The following is a 24,259-nucleotide window of genomic DNA, read 5'->3' as shown; positions in this document are numbered from 1 at the left end:
ATCGGAGCTCGTAGGCTCCTACCTTTTGGCATTTAATAAACAACGACGAAATGTTATGTAATGTTATTGAAATTTTAAATTAAATTATTCTTATTCTTACCGTTACAGTTATAAGTAACCATTTTATTTTTACAAGGCGTTACTAGTTACTAGTTTGAGCGTACTTAGTTGTACTATAGACCTAAACGGCTAAACACTCAATTACTATATTACAATTTTTTTTTATATATTTGTGGTTAGTACTTACGTCTTACAAGCATAGACATATAATATATAATAATGTATAGTGTTGTATATATATATTATTATTATATATTGATGTATGCTTACAAGCAAGGTGGATATATAAACATATATCCACCTTGCTTACAAGTAATTACTTCTGTAATCACCATTCAGTATTATCAGTTAACAATTTATAACGGTCAAATGGCGCGATTTTGTTTTGTCTGCAGTTGTTAAGAACACTGTGATACCGGTCAACACGACCATGAATAATGAACATAATAATATATTTGACTACTCTCTTGAAGATGATCAATTTTTGAAAGTTTCTTATGAATTATGATAATGTTTTAAAATATAATATTTTTATGTTACAACTCTGACTTTCAAAATTCCAGGAAATAATGAACAAAATATAATACTAGGCATAATAGTAATGAGACAATGTGCGTTTTGACGTGTTGTTAATAAATGATTGGTTATTAAAAGTGTCTAAACTCAAAAATGAACAAGGACTTATTACGAATCATGTCAACGCCCAAGAGTATAAAAAGGACCAAACCAGAAGGTGATCATTTTACATAATTATTTATTTACTCATTGGAAACAGGCTTACTTGTTAAGATTACATATGCGTTGTTGCCGAAATTTCAAAGGTCTAAAAGCCGAATTTGTGACAAAACATAGACGATTTCCAAGTGAATTCATTAATAGTATTTTATTAGCATAAGTTATAGTGTGTACAATAGCGTGTGTGTTGAGTGACGAGAAGTTGTTCTGGTCTTCGTGTCTATGATATATCTGCCTGGGTTATACTCCGAGCTACCTTATATGTGGTGTCGGCTTCTGTGCTTTGCAGGTGTCGTCTTGTTTTTGGTTGTTGTTGCCAATTTCAACTAGCTTACACAATTTCTAAGTCGTGTACCCGGCTGTTATGCCCGCATAGTTTCGAAGATTATTACATTATGAAAGGTAACCACTTTTCGTTCGTTCGATGTTTTTGTAATGGTTTGTGTTAACGATTTATACATAATGAAAGGTTAATATATGCATATCATATTCGTAAGGACCGTGGTTTCGAGTTAGCAATTTATACATTGCAAGAGGTTGATGTATTGTGTATTATATTCTATATTACATTCAGAAATTTCAAGGCCCGCAACATATGATTCTATTTTATCGTTCAAACTTAGACACCAACATAACAAACAACTTAAATGCTGTCTAATCTGCCAAAACCACAATTACAATGAACCCCCTATAGTATAGGAATTCTAAACCAAATGTATTATATTGTAAGTTTGTTCCAACATGTGGTTGAACTAGTCAGAGTAGTCAGAGAATGTGCGTGGAGTTTTATTGTTGAGACTCATCATATCATTAGACCAGTTTTTGGATTGGTTTCTGGCAGTCAAAATTATCTAGGTGGGTGACAGATACTGTGATTATGTAAACTCCAAAGCTAGTCCCAAATTCTGTGTTTGAACCATCTTTTTATTGACCAGAATCAAGAGATTCTTGCAGTGTTTTTATGATCTGAACACTTAGCCAGGGTTGGGCAAGATACTTAAAATAAAGTATCAAACGGGAGCAGATGAACAGAGACTTGTGTTATATTTTATAAATAGTTTTTTTATGGATGGATAATTATTTAAACAGTTTAATGATTTGTTATTGTCGTTAAAATATGTAATTAATTCAAGTTCATTTTGTGATTGCTGTTTATTTTCAACCTGAGAAGAAAATATAAAAAAACCGTCTTCAGAATCTCTACTAGATTCATGGTTACTACAATCATTAATAATTTGTTCTGTAGCATTTATACACAAATTTTGTATTATTTTTTTTTTGGTGATCACTAATGTAATCTGGAATCCACCTTAGTTTAAAATTTGGATGGAAACATGTTGCTAGAATAGCTTCATTAATTTCAGGAGATAGTTCAAAAAATAAATTAAATCTTTTTGTAAGAGAGCTTATCAAAGGTGTAATTAAAAAAGCGCAATATTTAAAATTTTTTTCTTTTAAATGTTCTAATCGGGATTTTAAAGAAAACAATGATGGTGCTAAGATTCCGTAGAAACAATTATTTTGAGCTTGCAAACAATCTAGGGCGCAAGCTATTGGTTTTAGTAAAATTATTAATTCATCTAAATATACTAACTCTATGTCTTTAAAGCTACAGTTGACATTTAAATGTTGGAAAAGTATATTTAGTTTGTCCTTAATCTTTAATAATTGACTCAGCGCGTCGTACAAAGAATTCCACCTAGTTGGACATGGATAAAAAAGTGAACAACCTAATAAATTGTGTATGATTTCTGAAGATTTCGGTCGCCTAGACATATTCCACAATGTAGTACATTTACCAATAGCTCCATTATGTAGTCTACTAACTGATGAATTTTTTACTGCTTTTGAAAAATCTGTAGTTGCTATTAGACTAAGTGTGTGGCTAGCACATCGTAAATGACGAGGAAGAAATATTGCCTGCTCATTATTTTCAACATCTTCATCCACTGCAATAACTTGAAAATGTAAAGTTTCACAGTAACACAGACAGAACGAATAGTATGGTACAACGTACAACAACGTGAATAGTATGCTGCAATTGCTTATCTTTACTTTAGATTTTATTTTCTATCTTATGTGGAAATACCTACACGGTTACACTCATATCTAGTACACATTTTTACAATAATAGTATCTTGTATCTTTTGGCAAAAATAGATACATGATACTAGTATATAATGTATCATGAATCATGATACATTATACATTAAAATTATGTATCATGATACAAGATACAAGATACAATTGTATCTTTGATACGTATCTTTGATACTGCCCAACCCTGCACTTAGCTATGTGTAACTTTTCGTAAACAATTTGAAGACTGAAGTTATTGGAGCGAACTTAAAATATTTTACTTATTTATTTGTAATTCTCTGAGAAATAACACATTGTTTTGTATATTTTGTTATGCTGTCCATTGTTAATTAAGTTTGTGCTGTGTTTAACATATAGGCATAGACAAAATGTGTCAAATACATAATTCAAATGGTTTTTGTAAAGCAAAATTTTCTGATAAAGAAAGATTTCGCTGACCATAGAATATGAATTTACCCTTAAATGTTTCTATTTGTTGGTGGGTGTATAAAGAAATAAAATACATACAGCATAGTATAATAATATAATATAATATATAAGTGGTACACTTTGCTTCACCAAGCATATTTTTGTAATATTTTTGTTTATAAAAACTTTTCAGATATGGAAACAATTTCTGATATTGAAATAATACGAAGCCTTTTATACTGTTTCCAAGGAGTTAATAGCCATTGGATAGAATTCAATCAAAACGAAAAACAATTTGTAGTTACAGCTCAAGTATGAACTTGATACATTTTTATTTTTACATATTTATCCATTTACTTATAAAGTATTTTTTAATTTATAGTTAGACTTTTACCAAACTAGCAAAGTGAATCGGCTAATGGAACTTGGATATCTACATAACATAGTGCAAGAGTATATTGAAAACAACAGTGACAACAAGAATGGCTCTGTAGCTTCAGGAATAGCACATTGTTTGCATGAGGAACTTTGTATTTATTATGACAGTATTAACAAGTTGCAAAAAGAGGTTATTCAATTGTTGTAAATTTTTAATACATGATGTAGGTATGTCATTTATATAAGTATTTTGATTTTATTCATTTAGGTTAATGAAGCATATGAAAAATCCCAACAATATTCGCTTGGAAATTTATTGTGTTGGTCTGTTCTTTGGTTAGGGCAATTACAGGATTTAGCGTACACAGTAAAAATGATTGATACTGATAAACGTGGTGGTGAATTAGTATCTGTTATTGCTCCATTCGCACATTGTGCAAATCCCTATTTACAACAAATGGCTACAAATATGATTAAAGTTGTAAGTGATGGTAACTTGTCATAACCATGATATTATGTAAAATGTATAGGTTTGTCTAAACATTTTCAGGCAACTAGACCATTAATGATGATTATGTGTCATTGGATGGTTGACGGGGAACTATTAGATAATTATGAAGAATTTTTTATCTGCCAATGCCCAGACATCAATAATCTTGATATGTGGAACAATCGTTACACAATTCGGTTAATACCTATCTTGTTATGATTATAAATACATTTAATTGATAAAATATATTTATTTATGTGATTTTTGTTGAAGTGAGTCTATGGTTCCAGCATTTTTTACCAAAGAAGATGTAAATAGAATTTTTCGTACTGGAAGGTACATAAATTTTCTACGTACAATATGCAAGAGTAAACCTGATTTAACGCCATCCAGAAAAACTCTGATGGATCTTAGAAATTCTGGAGGTGAGTAAATCTAACAAATTATTTATTTAGTTTTATAATTTTTAGCCCTCTGATACTGTATGCGTTTAGTTTTATTACATTAAGAATCATTACTAATAACTTATAATTATAAATTGTGTTTAGATAAAGATTTGTTTCCAATGTTAGAACAAGGTAGCATTATTTCTGATATGATTAACAAGGCTTGTACTGAATCTTCTACTGTAGTACTGGATACTTTAAAGGAACAGTTTAAGTTATTTTTACACTTCGAGGGACTTAGGCGTTATATGCTCTTAGGACAAGGAGACTTTGTCACAAGCTTGCTAGAAATTCTCCAGTGAGTTACAATTATATTATAACAATTCATAATAATATATGTGTTCTAACATTTATTAATTTATAATAGGCCTCATTTAGATAAATCTTCAGGCACACTTGGTCATCATACATTTAGAAATTTTTTGGACACTGCTGTAAGAATGAGTAATGCACAGTATGATAAACCTACAATACTGAAAACACTTGATGTAAAATTATTACCCACATCTGGAGAAGATTGTGGATGGGATATTTTTCAATTGGATTATTCAACTGGTGGTCCGTTGGAAACGGTATGTATCATCAAGTATGATTAATGATTATATAAAAATACAAAAGAGATTTTTGAATAATTCAATGATAAATATACAATATTTTGTGTTGAACTCTGCAATAAGGTAAGTAATTATAAGAAGTGGTTGTTTAATGATATGTGTATGTAATTTAGTAAGGAATGACCAGTTAAATATGAGAAGTCCATGAGGAGTTGTAAGACCGTCTAGGGCATATTTAGTAATTTATCTCGGGGAAGAGATGACTCAATTCTGTTACCCTACCACTTGCCAAAAATAATGATACATTAATTGATTGATTCAAAAGACGTTCACAAGCCATACAATATTGTCTATATCTATGAGATAAATTACTTGATAATAGAACCCTAAATTTAATAACATTTAATTTTTTTATCATATTATTCATAAAATTGTAAAACTAAATACAGTTCTCGGAAGAGGTAATCACCTCCTCCTTAATTCACCCCTAGTTTCTGTAGATGTATTTACTATAGCTAGGGGCTTACATATATTGAAATAACCAGGAATTGATTTCAGTTTTTATAAGGTTTTATTGTCTATTCAATACTTACAAAGTAGGTAAATTAAGTTTAGTAATATATAGGTGTTGATATCTATAATGTCTACATTGAACCAACAATTCTTACTTTGTGTGTATTAGCAGAAGGGCAGTAGGCCTAATAGTTAATTGTATGTGAAAAGGCCCAGATCTAATTACAACAAAATGATAAACGTTATTCTTTGTATTTATATGCAATTAAAATATCCAAATTCAAACTTAAAATGTCTGTAAAAAATAACTGTATTTATATTTTTTAGATTTCTTAGTTAGGGAAAATACTATTTAAGTGGAACCTTGTAAATTTTCAATTTTATAAATATTGTTAAACTTTGAACTTTAAATGGTTATAAAAAAAAATTGTTCCTATGTATTTTTAATATTTTTCAACTGCTATTTTAATAATTTATCAAGAGTCTTGTATACAATTTTTATGCTATTTGACTCAACCAAAAAAATTGTATTAACAATTATAAAAAGTAAAATTAAAATTGAAAATGTCCATCAACAGCTTAAAACAAGTCAAAATATTTTGAAAATTTTATCAAGTATATGAATCGATGAAATAATCATTTGGTGTAAATTTCAAATGTCTACAGTAATTCATTTTTGAATTACAACAAAATAAGAAAATCACTATAAGAGAAATCGAGTGAATATCTAATGTAAAAATTTCAACTTCAAACTCTCATAAAAATTTAATTTGACTCTCCAATAGAAATTTTTTTGGATAAAAGTAGACTTAACTTGTAAGGAATTTTGTATGAAATTTTTAATTCTAAGATATAATTAGAAACATTTTTAAGAATTCCTAGCTAATAATAATTTGCTAATTTTCGTGATTTTTATGAATTTTTGTCACAATTCTAAGTTTAAACGCTCATAAAAAATTATTGTGGATTTATGCTTAACTTTTTTTTAAATTTCCATTAACAACAACTTATAAGGAACCTTGTATTACATTGTCAAGTTTTGTAATCACAAAAATGTTTTTATTGACTGAGTTTAAAAAAAACAAATAATCGAAAATTGCATATGCCTATAAATAGTTCAACACAAATCAAAATATTTTGAAAATTGTATGGTGTATAGAAAATGTTTACTCATATATTCCGTGAAAATTGCATGTATCTACGGTCATTTTTGTTAAAGTTATACTTAAAACCAAAATCGATTTTTTCAAAAACTTGTTTTGCTCAAAAATTCCCTTTTTTCCTTTATTTTTTGTTTGTTTTTGAAAACTATTGGAAATTTTAAATTTTGACCTCCCGAATGCACCAACTAGATCCCCTTTCCTTCCTGGAAATTTGCTTTTGTAGAAAATCAAAGCACTTTTACTGCAAGAAACCATGGTGATGGAAACAAAAAAAATATAAATTAATAAATATATAAATAAAAATAAAAAGACACACATCATTGTAAAATCAATACATTCATCGCTCCACTCAGAATTTAAAAGTAAGGTAAACGTTAAATATATTTTTCTTACCTAACCTATATTTATAGTAAAAACGTTAATGAATACTGATATTTTGTTAAAACTTAAATTGACTGACCTTCTGGCTGTACTTGAATAATTCTTTCACTTTTAACAGTTTCCACAAGTAAATTAGTAAGTTTAAGGACAATGCATGAAAACCACTGCATTAATACACATAGATATTCCTTATATAATAAATTGCCAACATTACAAATGTTCTACTCTAATAGTCCCATTGGTATTAGTGCTCTGCACTCGCCTGAATTTTAAAGCCCAAGCCTGTCCAATATTTTTTTTACATAAATTTATTTTATTTCATTAATTATTTTACGTAAATTTACCTGATTTATTTTTATTGAGCAAATTGCTTAGTCTGGCTGGATTTATTTTAGTTCATTAAACAGTCCGGCCAAGCCTTTCTTTGTTTTCACCTACAATTTGCTGTGTTTAAATGAGGGTATTAAAAACAAATTTTTTTATATTAAAATTTTTAGTTTTTAAATGAATAAATTTATTCTCTCTTTGAATTACAGTTATGTTTATTTATGTCCACTTCTTAATTGAAATATTTTCCAAAAAATTTTCAGTATTAAAAAATAAAAATAAAAATGTTATATTATATGTGTGGCGCAAGAGTTTATAAATTATATACAAAAAAAAAATTATTGATTGCAATATGAGTTATTTTATTTGTCAGGTCTTCCTACTATACCCTGTATATTTATAAACTTTTACTCAGCACCCACTACGTCGTTTATAACTGAACAATAAAAATATTAATTACTATTCATCTTCCTAGACATTATTCTATGTAATATATGTAGAGGCGGTGTTATGTAGATAAAAAAAAAAGGCTAAACGCTATAAAATTATTTTTGTTATATTTAATCAAATTTCAACCTTAGTTGGTATAATAATTGCATTAGTTATTTTATACATTTTACTCTGAAACAATTTAGGATTTTGATTTGATTCACCAACACTGGTATCTCTATTATTTATTGTTAAATTATATCAAAATTAAAAACCAGTAAGGTAATGATAAAAATTGAGAAATAATTAGACCTAAAATGAATTGTTGTTTTATCTAAAATATCAAAGGAAAAAATATATTTATTTGTTTTAGATTTTTGAGTTCAGCGGAAGTGGAAGGTATTCAATTATGTTTGTGTTCTTGTGGCGGCTAAAAAGAATAGATTTTGTGCTGTCACAGATGTGGAGGGAGTTGAATCTACAGATTAAAACTTCTTATCACATAGTTCCAGGTAAAACAGTGAAATACCATATTATTTATGCAACCTAAACAAGGGTTTCAGGGAAAGGCGGTGGTAGGTTATGCCCTTGCACACCCTTGCAATTTGTACATAAAATTGGCTTGGATACAGCTATAACATAATACAATTTAATATCAAAAAACGATAGTTATAATCTCAATAAAATAATCTCATATTTGATTTTTATTGCTTCGATGTTTTGGGTAATGGCATTGGCATACCGCCATTGTCATATTAAAATCATTTATAATAATACCCAACAAATTTCACAACAAATTGAGCAGTTCCGAATGTCTAATTTCAGAAATACGGTATGCCTTGAAGTGTACTAACAATCTGGTGGCAGAAATGGTACACAGTGTACGGCAAATACATTTTTATGTGCTGTCGGACGTCATAGAAACCGAATGGGAACATTTTCGAGAGGCCATTAACAAAGCGTCTTTGCTGGAGACAGTGATTGAAGCACACAACCAGTTCCTGAAGAACATCTTCAAGCGATCCGTACAAACTGAAGAGACACACGTACGTCGACAATTTTTCATTGTAGACGAGAGATGATCTATAGCTCAATTAGAAAGGCTTCAACTCCACCCCCACAAATTGAAAAACTAGTTCTTTCAATATAGTTATTTTGTTTAACCTTTGAGTATATCAACCATGATAAGTTAAATTGTAGTTAGAGGAGTCATAAAATTGTTTAGTAGTGTAGTGCTGGACTCTTATTATATTAACCTCAATGTTCCCCCCGCTTGGGTCAAAGAGAGTTTCTGTATGGTTGAGGAGAGAAGCTCTGAGTTCATGTTAAATAGAGGTCCTATATTTTTGTATAGTTGTGATTTTGTTTTATTTATTGAATTTAAACTTTTCTTAGTTAATTATATGCTGGAGCTTGTTAAACTACATTACTTTCATAAGAGCCAGATAGGAACACAGGCTTAGAATTTTAATCTGAACTTTAAAAAGTTTAAAAGTTAATAGCTTAATTTAAAAAAAAGATAAATTATATTAAATCATGTTATATCATATTTTTAATTATACCATGATTCATACTTATTTTTTAATTGGGTCTTTTCTAACGGAACATCATTTATAATTTATATGCATATATTTATTTACCTAAATTGTATTATTATTGTTGTTATTTCCTTCTTTTGACTTTAAATTGTTTATTGTAACTTTATATAAAATGGGTTTGAATCAGCTTCAAGTAAGTATTTAATTTTAACAATAATAATTTATGTATTCATTTTTATCTTATAAGAAAATAAATAAATTGGTACTTAAATAACAGTAATATAAATACTTAGTCTTAAAAACAAAATTCCAAAGTAACAATGTGCACAGAAAATTAAAAATATGTGGGGCTTAAATATTTTTCATATATTCCCAATCATATACAAATAACCATATTTGATACTTTGATATGAATACATAATGTTTATAAAAAGCTAATTTTCTTATTAAAGTATGTTAGTTACTAAGTTGTACTTTAACTGTAGAGATGAGAGCATGTATTTAAAATTTTAACCACTTGATAAATAACAAGTAATTAACATATAAATTTAACAATTGTAACTGGTTCTATAGTTTTTTAACTTTTTTTAAATTCTAGTAAAAATGAGTCATGTGAAATCTTGTAAATAGCTCCTATTCCTACAAGTTAGAAAGTTAGACCTTGCAAGATAACAATTTTTACCGCTCATAAGTATGAAAGTGTGGAATAAGTTTATTAATAAGACACATTGTCAGTAATACATGCAAATACTTTTTCCATATACAATTTATTTCACTTTTATAATTTAATTTTCCAACACAGATTTAATTTTTATATTTTATAACCAGGCCTGACCTTTGTATTCCTCATTACCCCCAGCTACATAAAGTATTTAATTACATGACTAAAAATAAACTATATCCTGTTTGACTGGGCTTTTTAAAGGATTTATCAAAAAAAATGCGTCAGTTATTCGAGTCTGTGTTGGAACTCCGAGGCATTCAAGAAAGGTTTCACAGCCAGTCTGAGTATGAACTGAATAGGCGTAAAGACCTAGATAAATACATCGAAGAGCACGGTACGAACAATAAAATAGAAAAAGATGATTTGGAAACGAAAGAGGCGTTCTTGTTGGAAGTTGACAGATACGAAAACATCATCAAGGAGATCAGCAACTCTTATAAGGTAGTAAGATTTATGTTCTATAGATTTAACTAAGATAAAATGTACTCTAAGGTCAATATTTTGACTTGAAAATTGTTTGGTATTATGTTATTTTTTATGAAACAATCTAAAACAAAAAATCAAAAAGTACCATTTGCTGCACCCGAGTCCATGCGCACACCTAACTGATGCATTTGAGGTACCTGGCAATTTTTTAAAATAAATAGTCACCTACTTGATTAAAAATAAATTGCAGTTACTTCAAAAGCAACATTTAAGCATTGTAGACGTGCAGCAAACGGTGTTTGATTTTTTTTTTATGGTTACAAATTGTTAAGTACAAATTTTAACCTTGGGGTACTAGGATAATGCACTTTCAGAGTTGTTTTAATCCATCACTAATTTTTGTTTGGGCTTTAGATTGATTTAGTGAAATTTTTGAAAAAACTCATTAAAGTGTCTACTGACGACCAAGATGCTTTACACTCGTTGGCCAACCGTATCAACTTCAACAAGTACTACAGTAAAAACGATCAAGATTTAGAGAAATGCGCCACCTATATATGCAGATCTCACAAATAGTCATTAAAAATTGTATGGAATCATATGGCTAACATATCTTTCTTTTGATTGTACAAAAACTAACAATGTATGTAACATTAAACCTAAGTAATTTAAGTTTGTATTTAACATTTAATTGTTATTGCATCAATTTATAGGAAATAATAAAAGTAATAAAAAAAAAAATAGTTTTGGATTTTTGTATAATTTTTCTTTTGGGTGATCTAGAAGATTAATGAGCAAAAGTAAAATCATTTTTTAACAGTTCTTTCTGACTGATAAAGGGGGTTACTAGAGTCAGCAGTTTGATTATGGCCTGTCCAGAGGTAATTTGTTTAAATGTAAACTGGGTGAATAGTTGTGTACTCATACGTAAGAAATATTTTGTGTACGAAAAAGTGTTCGTACATTTGAAATGAGATATTCTATTGTATAAGATTTAACAAATGTATTAAATAATTACAATTGAAGAAATTGATGGGTGTCTCCCTTAAATAAACTTAATCATTTTTAATTACAAAATAAAATGTAGTTGAAAGGAACATCTAGACTTGACAATTACAACACACCATACTTCCATACATAAATGTAGTCTGTTTCGGAACGATTAATACAAGATAAACGACAAACATGGTAGTTACGGCACAAAAAATTAAATACAATAACATCGCCTCATCCTGGTATGAATATTTAGTAATATATTTTCATGCATGTGTTTTCCTAATTAGTTTTGCTTTTATGTTTGCAAGAATCCATAAAACAGTGAAAACAATTTAAAGTAATAAAATTACATCAAAAAGGCATATGACATTGTCAACCATAAAATCTTATTTGATATCTTATATAAATCCGGATTGAGGAAACTATTATTATCCTTTAATGTGTTGACTAGACAAAAAGTTTAAATTAAATTAAATACTGTTATCCATATTAACTCTATTATAGTTTTATCTATTCAATTATATTGTATATTGGCCTTATGTCAGTTAATTAGATTGTATTAATTGAAGTGATAGGAGACGTGTTAGTTTTTGAACAACCAACAAAAATTACAACAAACTAGATTATTTAAGTGCGATTTTTCATTATTTTAATACATAATGTAGTATAAATTATTCAATTACATATTTATGTATAATCAATAGTAGTAACCAATACGTTTGTTTAATTATTAATTAGAAAAAATTATATTAAATTTAACAATGAATAATTTTTAAGATATACAAAAATAAAGTATATTTTTATATTTTTAACACTTAATATTCCATATACAACACCGTTCAAACACACGCTTTCCTTTGAACAAACCATATAAGACAATATTGCCTCACTGAAAAAAAAGCTCAACTGATAACTACTGGGAAGGGTTATTAAGAACCATTGTATATTTCTGTTGTACAATTTCTTTTTTGATTACGTAATTTTGAAATAATACTTTTTTTCCAAAATCAGAAGTAACATACCACTGCATATTGAAAGAAAAATATTTTCTACAGGAAACTGATACCAAAATATAAATAAACTGTGCAACATTAAACAGCATAATGTAATAATATTAATATATTTAATGTTTAATTTATCTTAGAAAGTAACTAGAGTAGTATCAGAAACAAAAAATTTATTTATACACAATAAATGGAATAAACATAATAACACTCAATTTCCTATGAAAAGAAAAATGTATAATATATATAAAGATAAAAAAAAATTATTGGTAGGTACAAAGTTATTAATAACATAATAAGAAAAGTTGATACAAGAAAAAAATACATTTACCCACATGCGGGTTTTTAAAAGTAGGGCAACTAAATTTAATTGTTATCATACTAAAGCAATATTATTTTGTTGCATTCTTAGTGTACTATAAAATATTTCTAATTCTGTCTTTCAATAAAAATCTTAATTAATTGAAGCTTCAAAATACAATCTAAAATCAATAGACATACCTATATATATTCCATACGAACAATAGAATCTTGAAATCTCTAATTTCAATATTAGGAACTATTTATGGTGAGAGCTAATGAAAACAGATTTGATGTTGTAACATTGTAATCAACTAATATTTATAATTATCTAAAAGTTATAATTGTTAACCATACATTGATTAACAAAAAAGTAAGGATGGAGAAATCTATCATCAAAAACACAGTTTTTCAACAATTACATTTTTGAAAGTCTCAATTATATGAAACTTAACCAGAATTATTAGTTATATAATGTAGGTATGAAGTACATCCCCGTATTTTCTATGGAAATTGAGAAATACAATACAAATATTTATAATTTTTTAATTTTCTAGAATTAATTTCATACTTTTGACTAATTTGAATGCTATACTTATTTAATTTAAATATTTTCCAACTATAGGGAAATATAATTTTAAATAAGTTGATGCAATTATTACAGGAGACATGAACTATACTATTAGAATGTTATTTGTTGTGTTTTATTGTATGTGTATACATACATACATACATACATTGTAAAGACACTAACATTTAGAGTTAGAATTAATACCTTTATTGTACATGTTACATTTAAATAAACATAATTTTAATTTCCTTAAAATAAAAATGTAGGCTATTACTGTTAACATAACACTAACATAACTAAAACTTATTAATTATAAAAATTTGCAAACCATTAGTTTAATAAACATATACATAACTTATTTTTCTGTATTCATTAATTTTACTGTCAAATTCAATAAATCGAATAAAATGTTCATTTTTATGTTGTGATCATACTCAAAATATGATGCACATATATCAATTCCGTTAAATGCTTAAAACTAATTACCTACAAGTTAATTATGGTAAATACATTAACAGAATATTTAAGTACATTTACTACAAGTATGAAATCTATGACAGAATAACACAAATTTCAAAGTAAATGCTGATCTAATTTTAATTTAAGTAAAAACAATCATTGATATACAACAAATTACAAGTCACAATTCTTTAATAGTTATTTTACTTAAATATATTTACAAATAACTCACAAGTACACTCTTTTTTTTACCTAAATTGGTAACTGTATGTTTAAGTCAATATCAAAATCATGTACAGCATATAAATCATCAGCCTTCATCACATTCATTCTGGATGAACTACCATCATTCTAAGAAAATAAATATATATTTTAATTCTATAAATTCAAGTATTGTAACATTTGTAACGTATTAGTAAAAAGCTCAAATTTTCTATTAACTTACCTTAATGTCATTGGTTTCAATATTGTTTTTGGACTCTTCAACTTCTGGAGCTATTGGACCATCGCTAACAGAATTTGTTTTTGCTCTAAACTTCATACATGGCTTGGTACTTCTACGAGTGAACGGGTCGTCAATTTTTTTCCCTTTGTTAGCCTTGAGTTCCTCCTAAAAATTAAACACAATATTATGTTTCTTATATCTTGGCATTTTGTTATGTTCAGTGATTTACCAAAATAGCCTTTTCAGCTTCTTCGACATTCCGCTTACGGTTTCTATCATTTATATAACTTATACTGGATATTGTGCTAGTTCTCATTTTGTCTAAATGATTAGCTCGCTCTTCTAAATCTGATAGTTGCTGTTCAATCTTCAAAACTTCTTCTACTTTGCCACTATTTAAAAATAAAAAATTATTAAAGCGTTTATTGACATGATATTAAGATACAATCATAGTATTCAAAACCAATCATATTTAAGTTATATTCTTAATAAATAGATCAATATCAAAAAAAAAATATTCGATAAATTATTGGGGCTCTAAATTGCAATTTAAAATTCAAAATGTTTTTATTATCACCAAGTTCTGTTTAAGGTAAAATTGTATATACTATTGACAAATCGTGTTAAGTTTAATTACAACTTCCTTTAATATAGAACATATTTTTGTTGGCAAAGATTTTAAAGACCGATTGAGAACTACTATACTATAAACCAATATCTTGTCAAATACTTTATGATAAAAAAAATAATAATCTTAGATTTAATTTCATGCAATTGGGTAACATTGTAATTATCTTTAAAAATGATATTTTCATAAAAACCTATTTTGTTAATTTTAATATCTCTATTTATCAAATTGTAAAATAATAACTATTTTTACTTTTTTTGTTCAATACTGAACTTGTATATTGTCTTTTTCGCACATGTTTAGTGTGGCAAATATCTCAATAAATAACTATTTAACATGCTAAAATATTAAACTTGAGATACAGAAAAAATTAGATATGATAAAATCTTAATTTTCTTAAAATCTAATTTTTTTTTCATTATTGTGAAAACCTACATGAACATTTCAAAAATTTAATATAATCTTAGATTTAATACATACAGTGCCTGTGCATCATCTCTATCCTTCATTAATGAAGTTTTTTTCATTGCATAATTATGAGGATTTGTTTTGAAACGCTCTTTCTCTCGAACAATCTAGAAGATATTTTCATTCAAAATTATGTAAATTACTTTATGTTTAAGAATAATAAAATTGAATACCTGTTCGACATCTTCTTCTTTGAATTGATATGCAAGAGCAGCTTTAACATCTCTCACTTTCATTTCTAGTTCAGCCAGAGTAGGTAATGGTATTCGATTCATGTGGCAGAGTTCTTTCCACTTAACAAACTCACTCTCTGTAAACTCTTGATTGCTTATAAATTCCAAACGAAAAACTTTTTCATTAGTACCATGCCTAAAAAAAAACCCCCAAATAAATAATACTAAAATTTATATCTTTATAAGTAATTAATGCATTTCTTTATACTTAAGTCTTAATCCTTTGTTGGTACGAGTACTCCCTAACTGATACACTTTAGCTGTCTCGCAAACATTACAAATTTCAGCAACCTTTTAAGGGTAAAAATATTAAAAATGTTATAATAACAAATCAAATTATAGGAGCATACCCGATAAACTGGAATTCCATTATAATTGCCGATTCCAATGCGAACAAAACATCCTATAACAGTTTTCTCAAATGTAGGCAAGTGTACAAATCTAAAAAAAAAAGATTAAGTTAATATGGACGGTGAAGATAGATATTTTAATGGTCAATTACTTTTCCATTTTAAATCTTGACAATCTAATTTTGTTCAATTCATCTCGTTTTGTAATATAATGTACTTTTTTCTCACTAAAATTATTGAAAAAATTACTATGATTTTAATTTTTACACATTTTACAATTTTTTACTTTGTATCTGAATCAGAGTCAAAAAAGTGACGACCTTTTTTAACTGATTCGCTTGAATCAGTATCACTTGAAGAATTACTGTCATCTGAATAAATATCGGAAGCTTTTAATTTGGACTGATTTTGATCGCTTTGTTTATCACTAGTTTCTTCATCATCATCATCTCCTTTTTTTTCCATGTCTTTCTTAAGTTGTTTTTCTTTTTCTTCCTCTAAAATAATAGAACAAATACAACTTGTCAGTTAAAAAATTACTTATTGGTAAACATATTTAATTTTAATCCACTGTTTAAGCTGAACAGTTTTGGTAAGTTGTTATAATTAAGTATTTTTATTAAAATAATATTATTTATTTATTTATAAACAATAGTCATTCATAATGATAATAAGATAAAAACTTTGTAACTGAAAAATGAATATACAAAATCATTAGAATAAACTTAAATAGCAAATAACATTTTTTCCTTGGCATCTTAAATGTGTTATTTTAAGATTCTTATACAAAAATATAATAAACATTGATTTATTCTTAATGTTAACTGCTGATACTGTTATATTATGTATCAAAATGGACATACCTCTTTCTCGTTTTTCTTCTCGTCTTGCTTTTAACATACTCATTGCCGCTTTCTTATCTCCTTTTCCTTTATTTTCTTCAACATTTTTCTTTCTTTCTTTTACACGATCTTTCAAATCAAGGGGCATAGAAGAACCTGAGTATGGTGAGTCTGATCTGTTTGAGGACATACTTCTTTCTAAAGATTTTTGTTCTTTCATTTCCTTTTTTTTAGCACGTTTAAGCTTTTTCTCTATTTCAAATCTATAAATGAATAAATTACATGATATCTTATTTGAGATAAAGTTATTTTATTTTACCTTGTTTTCATTATTTCTCTAGCTTCAATACGTTTAAATATTTCAGTTTCTCGTTCTTTTTCAGTCATTTGTGCAAGACGTTCTCTGTCTTCGTCATCTCCCATCAACTCTTCATCATAACCATCATTGAATTCTTCTTCAGAATCTTCAGAAGATTCACTAACTATAAAAAAAGTAAGAGTAAAATAAGATCATTAAAAATATTCAGTCAAATAGATGTATTAATAGATTAAAAAAAACCTAAACATATACAAAATATTATCAACTACAAAAATAATTGACATTTGAAGGTACCAAAATTATTTTTAGTAAATAATTATACATAAAAATAAAATAAAATTTCTTAGGTTAAACATATACTATGTATATACTAAAGATACCAAAGAAATATATACTTAGGTGATAATAATAAATATTTTATAGGTATCATACATTTTTCTTTGTATTCTCTAATACAACTAGTAATTTATAATTTATATAATCTATTGATTATAGTGATGAGTAGTGTAACTTTGTCATAGGAACCAAGTATTTGGTACCTGAAAATCAAAATATATGCACTTTCTCCCTAAATTGACGAAATATGGAAAATATGTGTTTTAAATTTTTGATTTTTAAACTCACCACTGTATAGCTCTAATTTCTAGCTAGGTCTGCTATAAATCGAGAAAATTAAGAGGATATACTCTTATTATATTTTAGTGGTTATACAACTAATATACTGTAATATCAACAAGATCATTGCAGTTCAACAAATTATATACACTATCGATAGGTATATAATATATAATAATTATATATATAATTGTGAGTCACTCTACATGGAAGCTACTTTTTAAATGGTCTGTTTACGAGGTTTGTTCAAAAAGTACCCAGACAAATATTATTACGGCTAATCTAGGCACGATAACGTTTTAAATTACATACTATTTTAAACAAAACCCAAGTCGCTATTTTATCTCAGTTTAAATCAGGGGTCTTCAACCTTTTTATGCAGCGGACAACATATTATTATTTTTTAAATATAGCGGGCCACATTTATAGGAAAAACATGTATTTTATATAAAAATCCAGTTTTATTATTACAATTTTTAAAATTAGGTAGGTACATTTAAAATTATAAATTATTATTAAAACATACATAGATAAACATTTTTTTTTAATTACAAATTTTTTATTTTATTTTTAATGTGAAAACCGACAATGTTTTTCACTAACTAATTTTTCGATATTTGGTTGGATCTGAGACGATGCAATTCTGAGTAAATTTTCCAAGTGAATGTCAGTTAACTGAGCACTAGTTTTAGTTTTGACAATTTTCATTCGTAAAAAAATGTGTTCACAAGTGTAAGTACTGCCAAAAAGAGACATCATTCTTTATGCTTCGTTTTAATGATTAAGATAATATCGTCGTTGACATGAAAAAAAAATCCTCTGGCCAAATTTTCGATTTTGAGATATTGGTATCATTGAATTCAGGAAAAATAGGCAGTTACTTTGATAAAAACTCCAATGTACTATCTCTATCTCCATTGTAGAATTAATGAAAAATAATAAACAATTCCTCCAATGTGTTACAAACCATAAATTGTTTATTAAATACCTCCTGTGATTAAAAATTTGGTCAAAATTACATTGGGGGTATTGACAAGGATGAAATATGTACATGGGAGATTTGTCCATGTTCATAAATGATAATAACAATTTAATATAATCAATATAAATTTCAATTGATAATAATATTATTACATTAATACATTAAAAATGATGTAAAATTCATACAATATTTTGAAGTAGGCCTTTCAAAATGTTATCAACGAAAAGGTTTGAATATTTTGCAAGTAAAATTTTATAATAATATAATAGAACATTATAATTACATAAACAAAGTCTGAAATGAGTAGGAACATTATATTTTGTCATGAATTTGTGTATTTTATTGTAGGTATTTTACAATGCTTAATTTGTGTTGTTGATTATTAGCAGTACTATAGGTATTATAATAAATTGTAATATGCACATTTTTAGATCACTATGAATCGTGGAAAAAAATTAGTAGGAATTGTTGAAAAAAGCCCAATACCACACCAAAAAATTGTATACTCATCAAGCACAAAAAAATGAAAATGTAGAAAATTGGTCAAACACAAGAAATGGCATAGAGGTAGAAGATCTAAACACAGGTTGAATGGAGTAGATATAGATGACTTTATAATAGAGTTTGCAGATAATCATAAGACAAATAATATTATAGAAGAGAGTGACAACATGCTTGAAAACAATTCGTTGAATTTAGGTTATTAACAAACTGTAGATAATATTGTTATATTAGATACTCAAAATGTTGAAGAAAGTTCTGGTTTGAAAATAAATACTATCGGTAGTTTTGAAGTGCTTGAAAACAATTTATGCAGAGAAATAACTTAAGATTTAGCAATATTAGGCACTCAACTTTATGAAAAAATGAACAATTTGAAGAAAAAAATGATGATGATAACCAAGCTCAGTGAATTATATAGGGAGATGTGCCAAATAAAAGATTGAATCAAAAAAAAAAGAATTGCAGGTTTGGCATATATGGGCTATTCACAAAATTATGAAAAAATTGTTCAAAACAAACCAAGAAATATAAGAAAAATTGAAGAATGTTGTAGTCATACACTCGAAGGGCCAAAGAGCACTAAAAGCTTTATGTGTGGTGCATTCTCTGAAAATGATAGACAGAATGTATTCAACAAATTTTGGAAAATGAAGACTTAGGATGAGAAACGTGGTTTTGTTCGAGGTATGGTAACTAATAAACCAATAGTAAAAGAAAGAAAAATAAATGAACAAAATAAATATGTTAAGTCAGATAATCGAGATGTAAGATTGCAGACATTGAATGGACAATGTTTAAAAGTATGTAGACTTTTTTTTTTAAATACATTAAACACTGGTGAAGATCGTTTCAAAAGAAGGACAAAAAAAAGTACTGAATTTACAGAACCTGGCATAGAAACCAAACCAGCTCCATCATCAAGAAAATTTAAAAAATGTATTGATGTACTTCATATAAAAGAATGGTTACATTTACTTCCTAAAGTACCTATCCATTATTGTAGACAGTCTACCTCTAAGATCTATATTGAATCTACCTTTGTATCTCTATCTAGTATGTATAGTGTTTCAAGAATGGTGCCAAGAAAAAAACATAACCTATGCTACCAAAACTATATTTTGCAAAACATTAAATACAGAAAATATAGAAATCCATCAGCCCTGTAAGGACCAATGTGACATGTGTTGGGTATAAATTAGGTTCTGTTTCAGAAACTGTTTATAATAGACATGTAAACAGAAAAACTATGGCTAGGGAAGAAAAAAATTAATTTAAAGCTGAGGTTTCAAGTACCAAAGTTGTAATAGTTATGGATTTACAAAGTGTTTTACTTTGCCCAAAAAACAGATGCTTTTGCTATGTATTATAAAACAACAACTGCATGACTTTACAATCTACAAACTCAATCTCAATGACAAAGATGTTACTCTATATGTCTGGCATAAGGAAAATGGAAGTGTAAGTGCCAATGAGTTTAATAATTGCATCATTCAATATATTGACACACTTCCAAATAAAGTGACTGAAGTTATATTGATTTCAGATGGTTATAATTACCAAAATCGTAACAAAACACTGGCAAGTACCTTGGCTAAAACTAAAAGTATAACTATAGAACAGTTATTTCTAACAAAGGGTCATACTATGATGGAAGCTGACAATGTCCATTCTACTCTGGAGTACTGTTTTAAATCATCAATATATTCTCCTGGAGATTATATTAGTAGAATGAGATTGGCAAAGTATAATCAACCATATAGAATCAACATTTTGGACCACTCATTTTTTTTTTAAATTATGATGATGTTTGCTCGTTAACTTCATTACGTCCAGGAAATAAAACAGGAGACAAAGTTGTTATAGATATTTGTAAACTTCAGTACGCTCATGAAGGTGAAACACTATACAAAACAGAATTTGAAGATGATTGGACAAAACTTCCAGAGTTAAAATAACTAGAAGAACAGTAATTGAATCTCAAACACTAACAAATTTGTACAATACACCATTGCCCATCTCTGATACAAAATTTAAAGATTTGCAATCATTAAAACCAGTCATAGATAAATGTGACAATTTGCCACATTCTAAAGATCCAAAAACTAATAAAATATAGAACTTCAATAAATATAATTTAATATAAAGTTCTATTTAAAGTAAAGTTGATAATATTTTATGATTTATTTTATTATGATGACTGATTAAGTGATAACTATTTTTTATTACTTTAAATGTTGTATTATAATTTTCTATAATTAGTTACCTATAAAACAGAAAAGTGAGAAACTATGTTTTTTTTTAAACTGTGATAAGTAGGGTTTGGGACTTCTTGCATTTACATGTTTTTTTGTAGTCTATTCTAAGTGAGTTATAAATGTGTAATATGAAATGACGAAATTAAATACTAAGTTTGAATTTGCATATTTTTGCATATTCCGTCATATTTTAAGAAAAGCGCATATTTGAGTAATTTTTAACATATTTGGGCATATTTCACATTTTTATAAACGTAAAATTGTCGGGAAAAATCATAATTGGATGGTCTTAGTCTGTCGTATCTAACACGTACGTCCGTTTACGATGATAGTCACTTTATCGCTTAATAATAAACCTTTTTATCGACAATTGTATAGTTGTGGTAAAACCTAATGAATCCTAGGTTGATACAGATGGAGATGAGTAACCCGTGTAAAAATTATTTTTATTATACTAAGTACGTAATAAATTTTTATTTTTTTAATTTATAATTTTACGTTTTTTAAAAACAAAATAAAAAATTAGCTGCATATTTTAAAGCATATTTTGACGATTTTGACTGCATATTTCGATAATTTTAAGTGCAAGAAGTCCCGAATCTTAGTGATAAGAAATCCAAAGACTGGTTACTATTACATTATTATTTTAAACTTTTACCTTATTTGTTATAATTCAAAAAAGTATATTTAAAGTATTTTGTATGACTTAAATTTGTTAATTATTTTATTACGAGGACTTTTATTATTTAAAGTGGTTAACTATTTTTTATTGTTTTTTGTTGTTGTAATGTTTTACATTTTAAAATTAGTTATGACTTATAAAAAAGTTGAAAGTTATTTTGTTTTATTATGTTAAGTATTTTATACAATTATAATTTGATAATAAATTATTTCTTAGATAACACAATTTAGTTTTTTTTTTCATAAAATCGTTCAAATTACGTCATATTATTATTTCTCTGGCACCAACTATTATTCAAAGAACCTCCAATGTACTGTTTGGCGAAAAAAAAATTGATTAACATATCCTCCTATGTGATGAAATATTGAAAATTTGTACAATAAATACATATATATTAAGTTTTTTACTTCAATTTTTTTCAAAATAAAAATTTATATTCTATTACGTTTTTTAAATGTATTTTCATTAATCATTGAAGATTTGAAATTTTTTAAAACGTTTTTTGTCTCTATTGAAAAATGAGGTTTAAGCACATTGGAGGTTTTTTCATGTCAACAAATATTATGTCTCTGTGTCAACATATTTTGAATAAAAAATTGAAAATTCAACATAATTGTACCTTTCATTTAATATTGTATTGTTCTGGAAATCAATGATTTCCATTTGCATTTTTCTGGAACATCTTCAACTACTGATAATGAAAATGGAATTGAAAACAAATTACTTTTATAGTAGCTATTGGACTATTTTTCTTGAAGACGCGACTTTCATCCGAGATTTTACCTTTTATACTCATAGACATATTGTACAAATATTACGAAGAAAATGTTTGAAAACTTTTACACATAAATGAGAATATTGTGCTTGTTCCACAATCGATTACAAACTGACAGACAATATTAATTATTATATCTTGGTAGGTAATTCAATTTATTACTAATTACTGCACATTTCCGATAGCGATAGCTCAACTGTTATAATTTTGTTGAACTATAAAATTTACATGCTAAATTTAAAATGTGATTGAGGGCCGCATATTAACCTATGACAGGGCAGGCTACGGGTTGAAGACCCCTGATTTAAATTAACACATGGTTAAATCGAGTCAGTTTATTTTGAATAGCATTTTCGATATATTCGAACAAAAGGAAAATAGTTTAGAGATTTGTCAAGACCTTAAAAACCATTCTATTTGAATTTTTTTTGTCATCACAATACCTTATAACATGAAGTATTAGTGGAAAACAATAGTTATTCCAAACTACAATAAACTGAAATGTAGCTTCCTCATTGCCAATTTCCTAATAATTATGTACGTCAAGTGCTTAAAATATGAACAAATGTTGTACACTTACCCTGACTAATCTCTTGGACTGGACTTTGGATTTCAGACACGACGCTGCTCTCCGATGAATCATCTGACATGTCATACTTTTTACTGGGACGCTTGCGATTTTGCTTCTTCTTCGGCTCCTCATCTGATGCTATCTCGCCTTCGGACAACGATGACGAATCAGAATCATAAATAGGCTTCTTCGACAATTTTTTCTTTGTCTTGGACTTGTAATAGCGACTAGGTGGTGATGAGGCTTTAGAACGTTTTCTCTTTTTGGCCATGCTCGTATCCTGCGCACAAACACACATACGCGCGCACACACAAAAGTTAGGGCTGTAGAACACAAACCAACACACAGTATTATAAAACTTACATCGTCGCTGAATTCAGAAGACTCGTCAGAACTGATGGCTTTCTTATGTTTGCCCATCGTTTCGGTATTCGAGCGGGATGTCGATAAATCGGTCTCGACGACGATCGCAGTAGTAATGTAAATTATAATATTATTCACTACCTACTCAGAAATCAGATTTCAATTCGACTACAATGGTTCATGTCGTTCATGATAAAATAAATAATGATAGTCGGTCCGCATCGC

At 27.5% G+C, this 24,259-nt stretch overlaps 2 protein-coding genes across 4 annotated transcripts; one reads left to right on the top strand and one right to left on the bottom strand.

The window, feature by feature from the left end:
• Positions 1–22: 22 nt before the first annotated feature.
• On the top strand, positions 23–11,413 carry LOC111030526 (gamma-tubulin complex component 3 homolog). 3 transcript variants are annotated; one of them, XM_022310056.1, is made up of 13 exons: positions 23–235; positions 624–793; positions 3,497–3,615; positions 3,686–3,871; positions 3,950–4,162; positions 4,232–4,368; positions 4,445–4,596; positions 4,720–4,915; positions 4,985–5,189; positions 8,358–8,496; positions 8,810–9,030; positions 10,448–10,687; positions 11,087–11,413. In XM_022310056.1, the coding sequence occupies exons 2-13, from the start codon at positions 730–732 to the stop codon at positions 11,246–11,248; spliced, it is 2,034 nt and encodes a 677-aa protein (XP_022165748.1). In that variant the 5' UTR covers positions 23–235; positions 624–729; the 3' UTR covers positions 11,249–11,413. The 3 variants fall into 3 exon arrangements, with proteins under 3 accessions (XP_022165748.1, XP_022165747.1, XP_022165749.1); XM_022310055.1 differs by having other exon boundaries at positions 456–793; XM_022310057.1 differs by having other exon boundaries at positions 38–57.
• A 1,552-nt stretch (positions 11,414–12,965) lies between these two features.
• LOC111030528 (RNA polymerase-associated protein Rtf1) lies at positions 12,966–24,240 on the bottom strand. Its single transcript, XM_022310060.1, has 13 exons — positions 24,035–24,240; positions 23,681–23,951; positions 17,288–17,450; positions 16,990–17,231; positions 16,413–16,623; positions 16,279–16,353; positions 16,127–16,217; positions 15,985–16,067; positions 15,717–15,912; positions 15,556–15,650; positions 14,677–14,839; positions 14,448–14,612; positions 12,966–14,353 (listed from the first exon to the last, which is right to left on the bottom strand). The coding sequence occupies exons 1-13, from the start codon at positions 24,089–24,091 to the stop codon at positions 14,255–14,257; spliced, it is 1,911 nt and encodes a 636-aa protein (XP_022165752.1). The 5' UTR covers positions 24,092–24,240; the 3' UTR covers positions 12,966–14,254.
• Between the last annotated feature and the right edge of the window lie 19 nt (positions 24,241–24,259).

The sequence above is a fragment of the Myzus persicae genome, unplaced genomic scaffold (genome assembly GCF_001856785.1).
Source record: "Myzus persicae strain clone G006 unplaced genomic scaffold, MPER_G0061.0, whole genome shotgun sequence".
Taxonomy (NCBI): domain Eukaryota; kingdom Metazoa; phylum Arthropoda; class Insecta; order Hemiptera; family Aphididae; genus Myzus; species Myzus persicae.
Note: the sequence above shows the minus strand (reverse complement) of the source record. Positions and strands in the feature narration are given on the sequence as shown.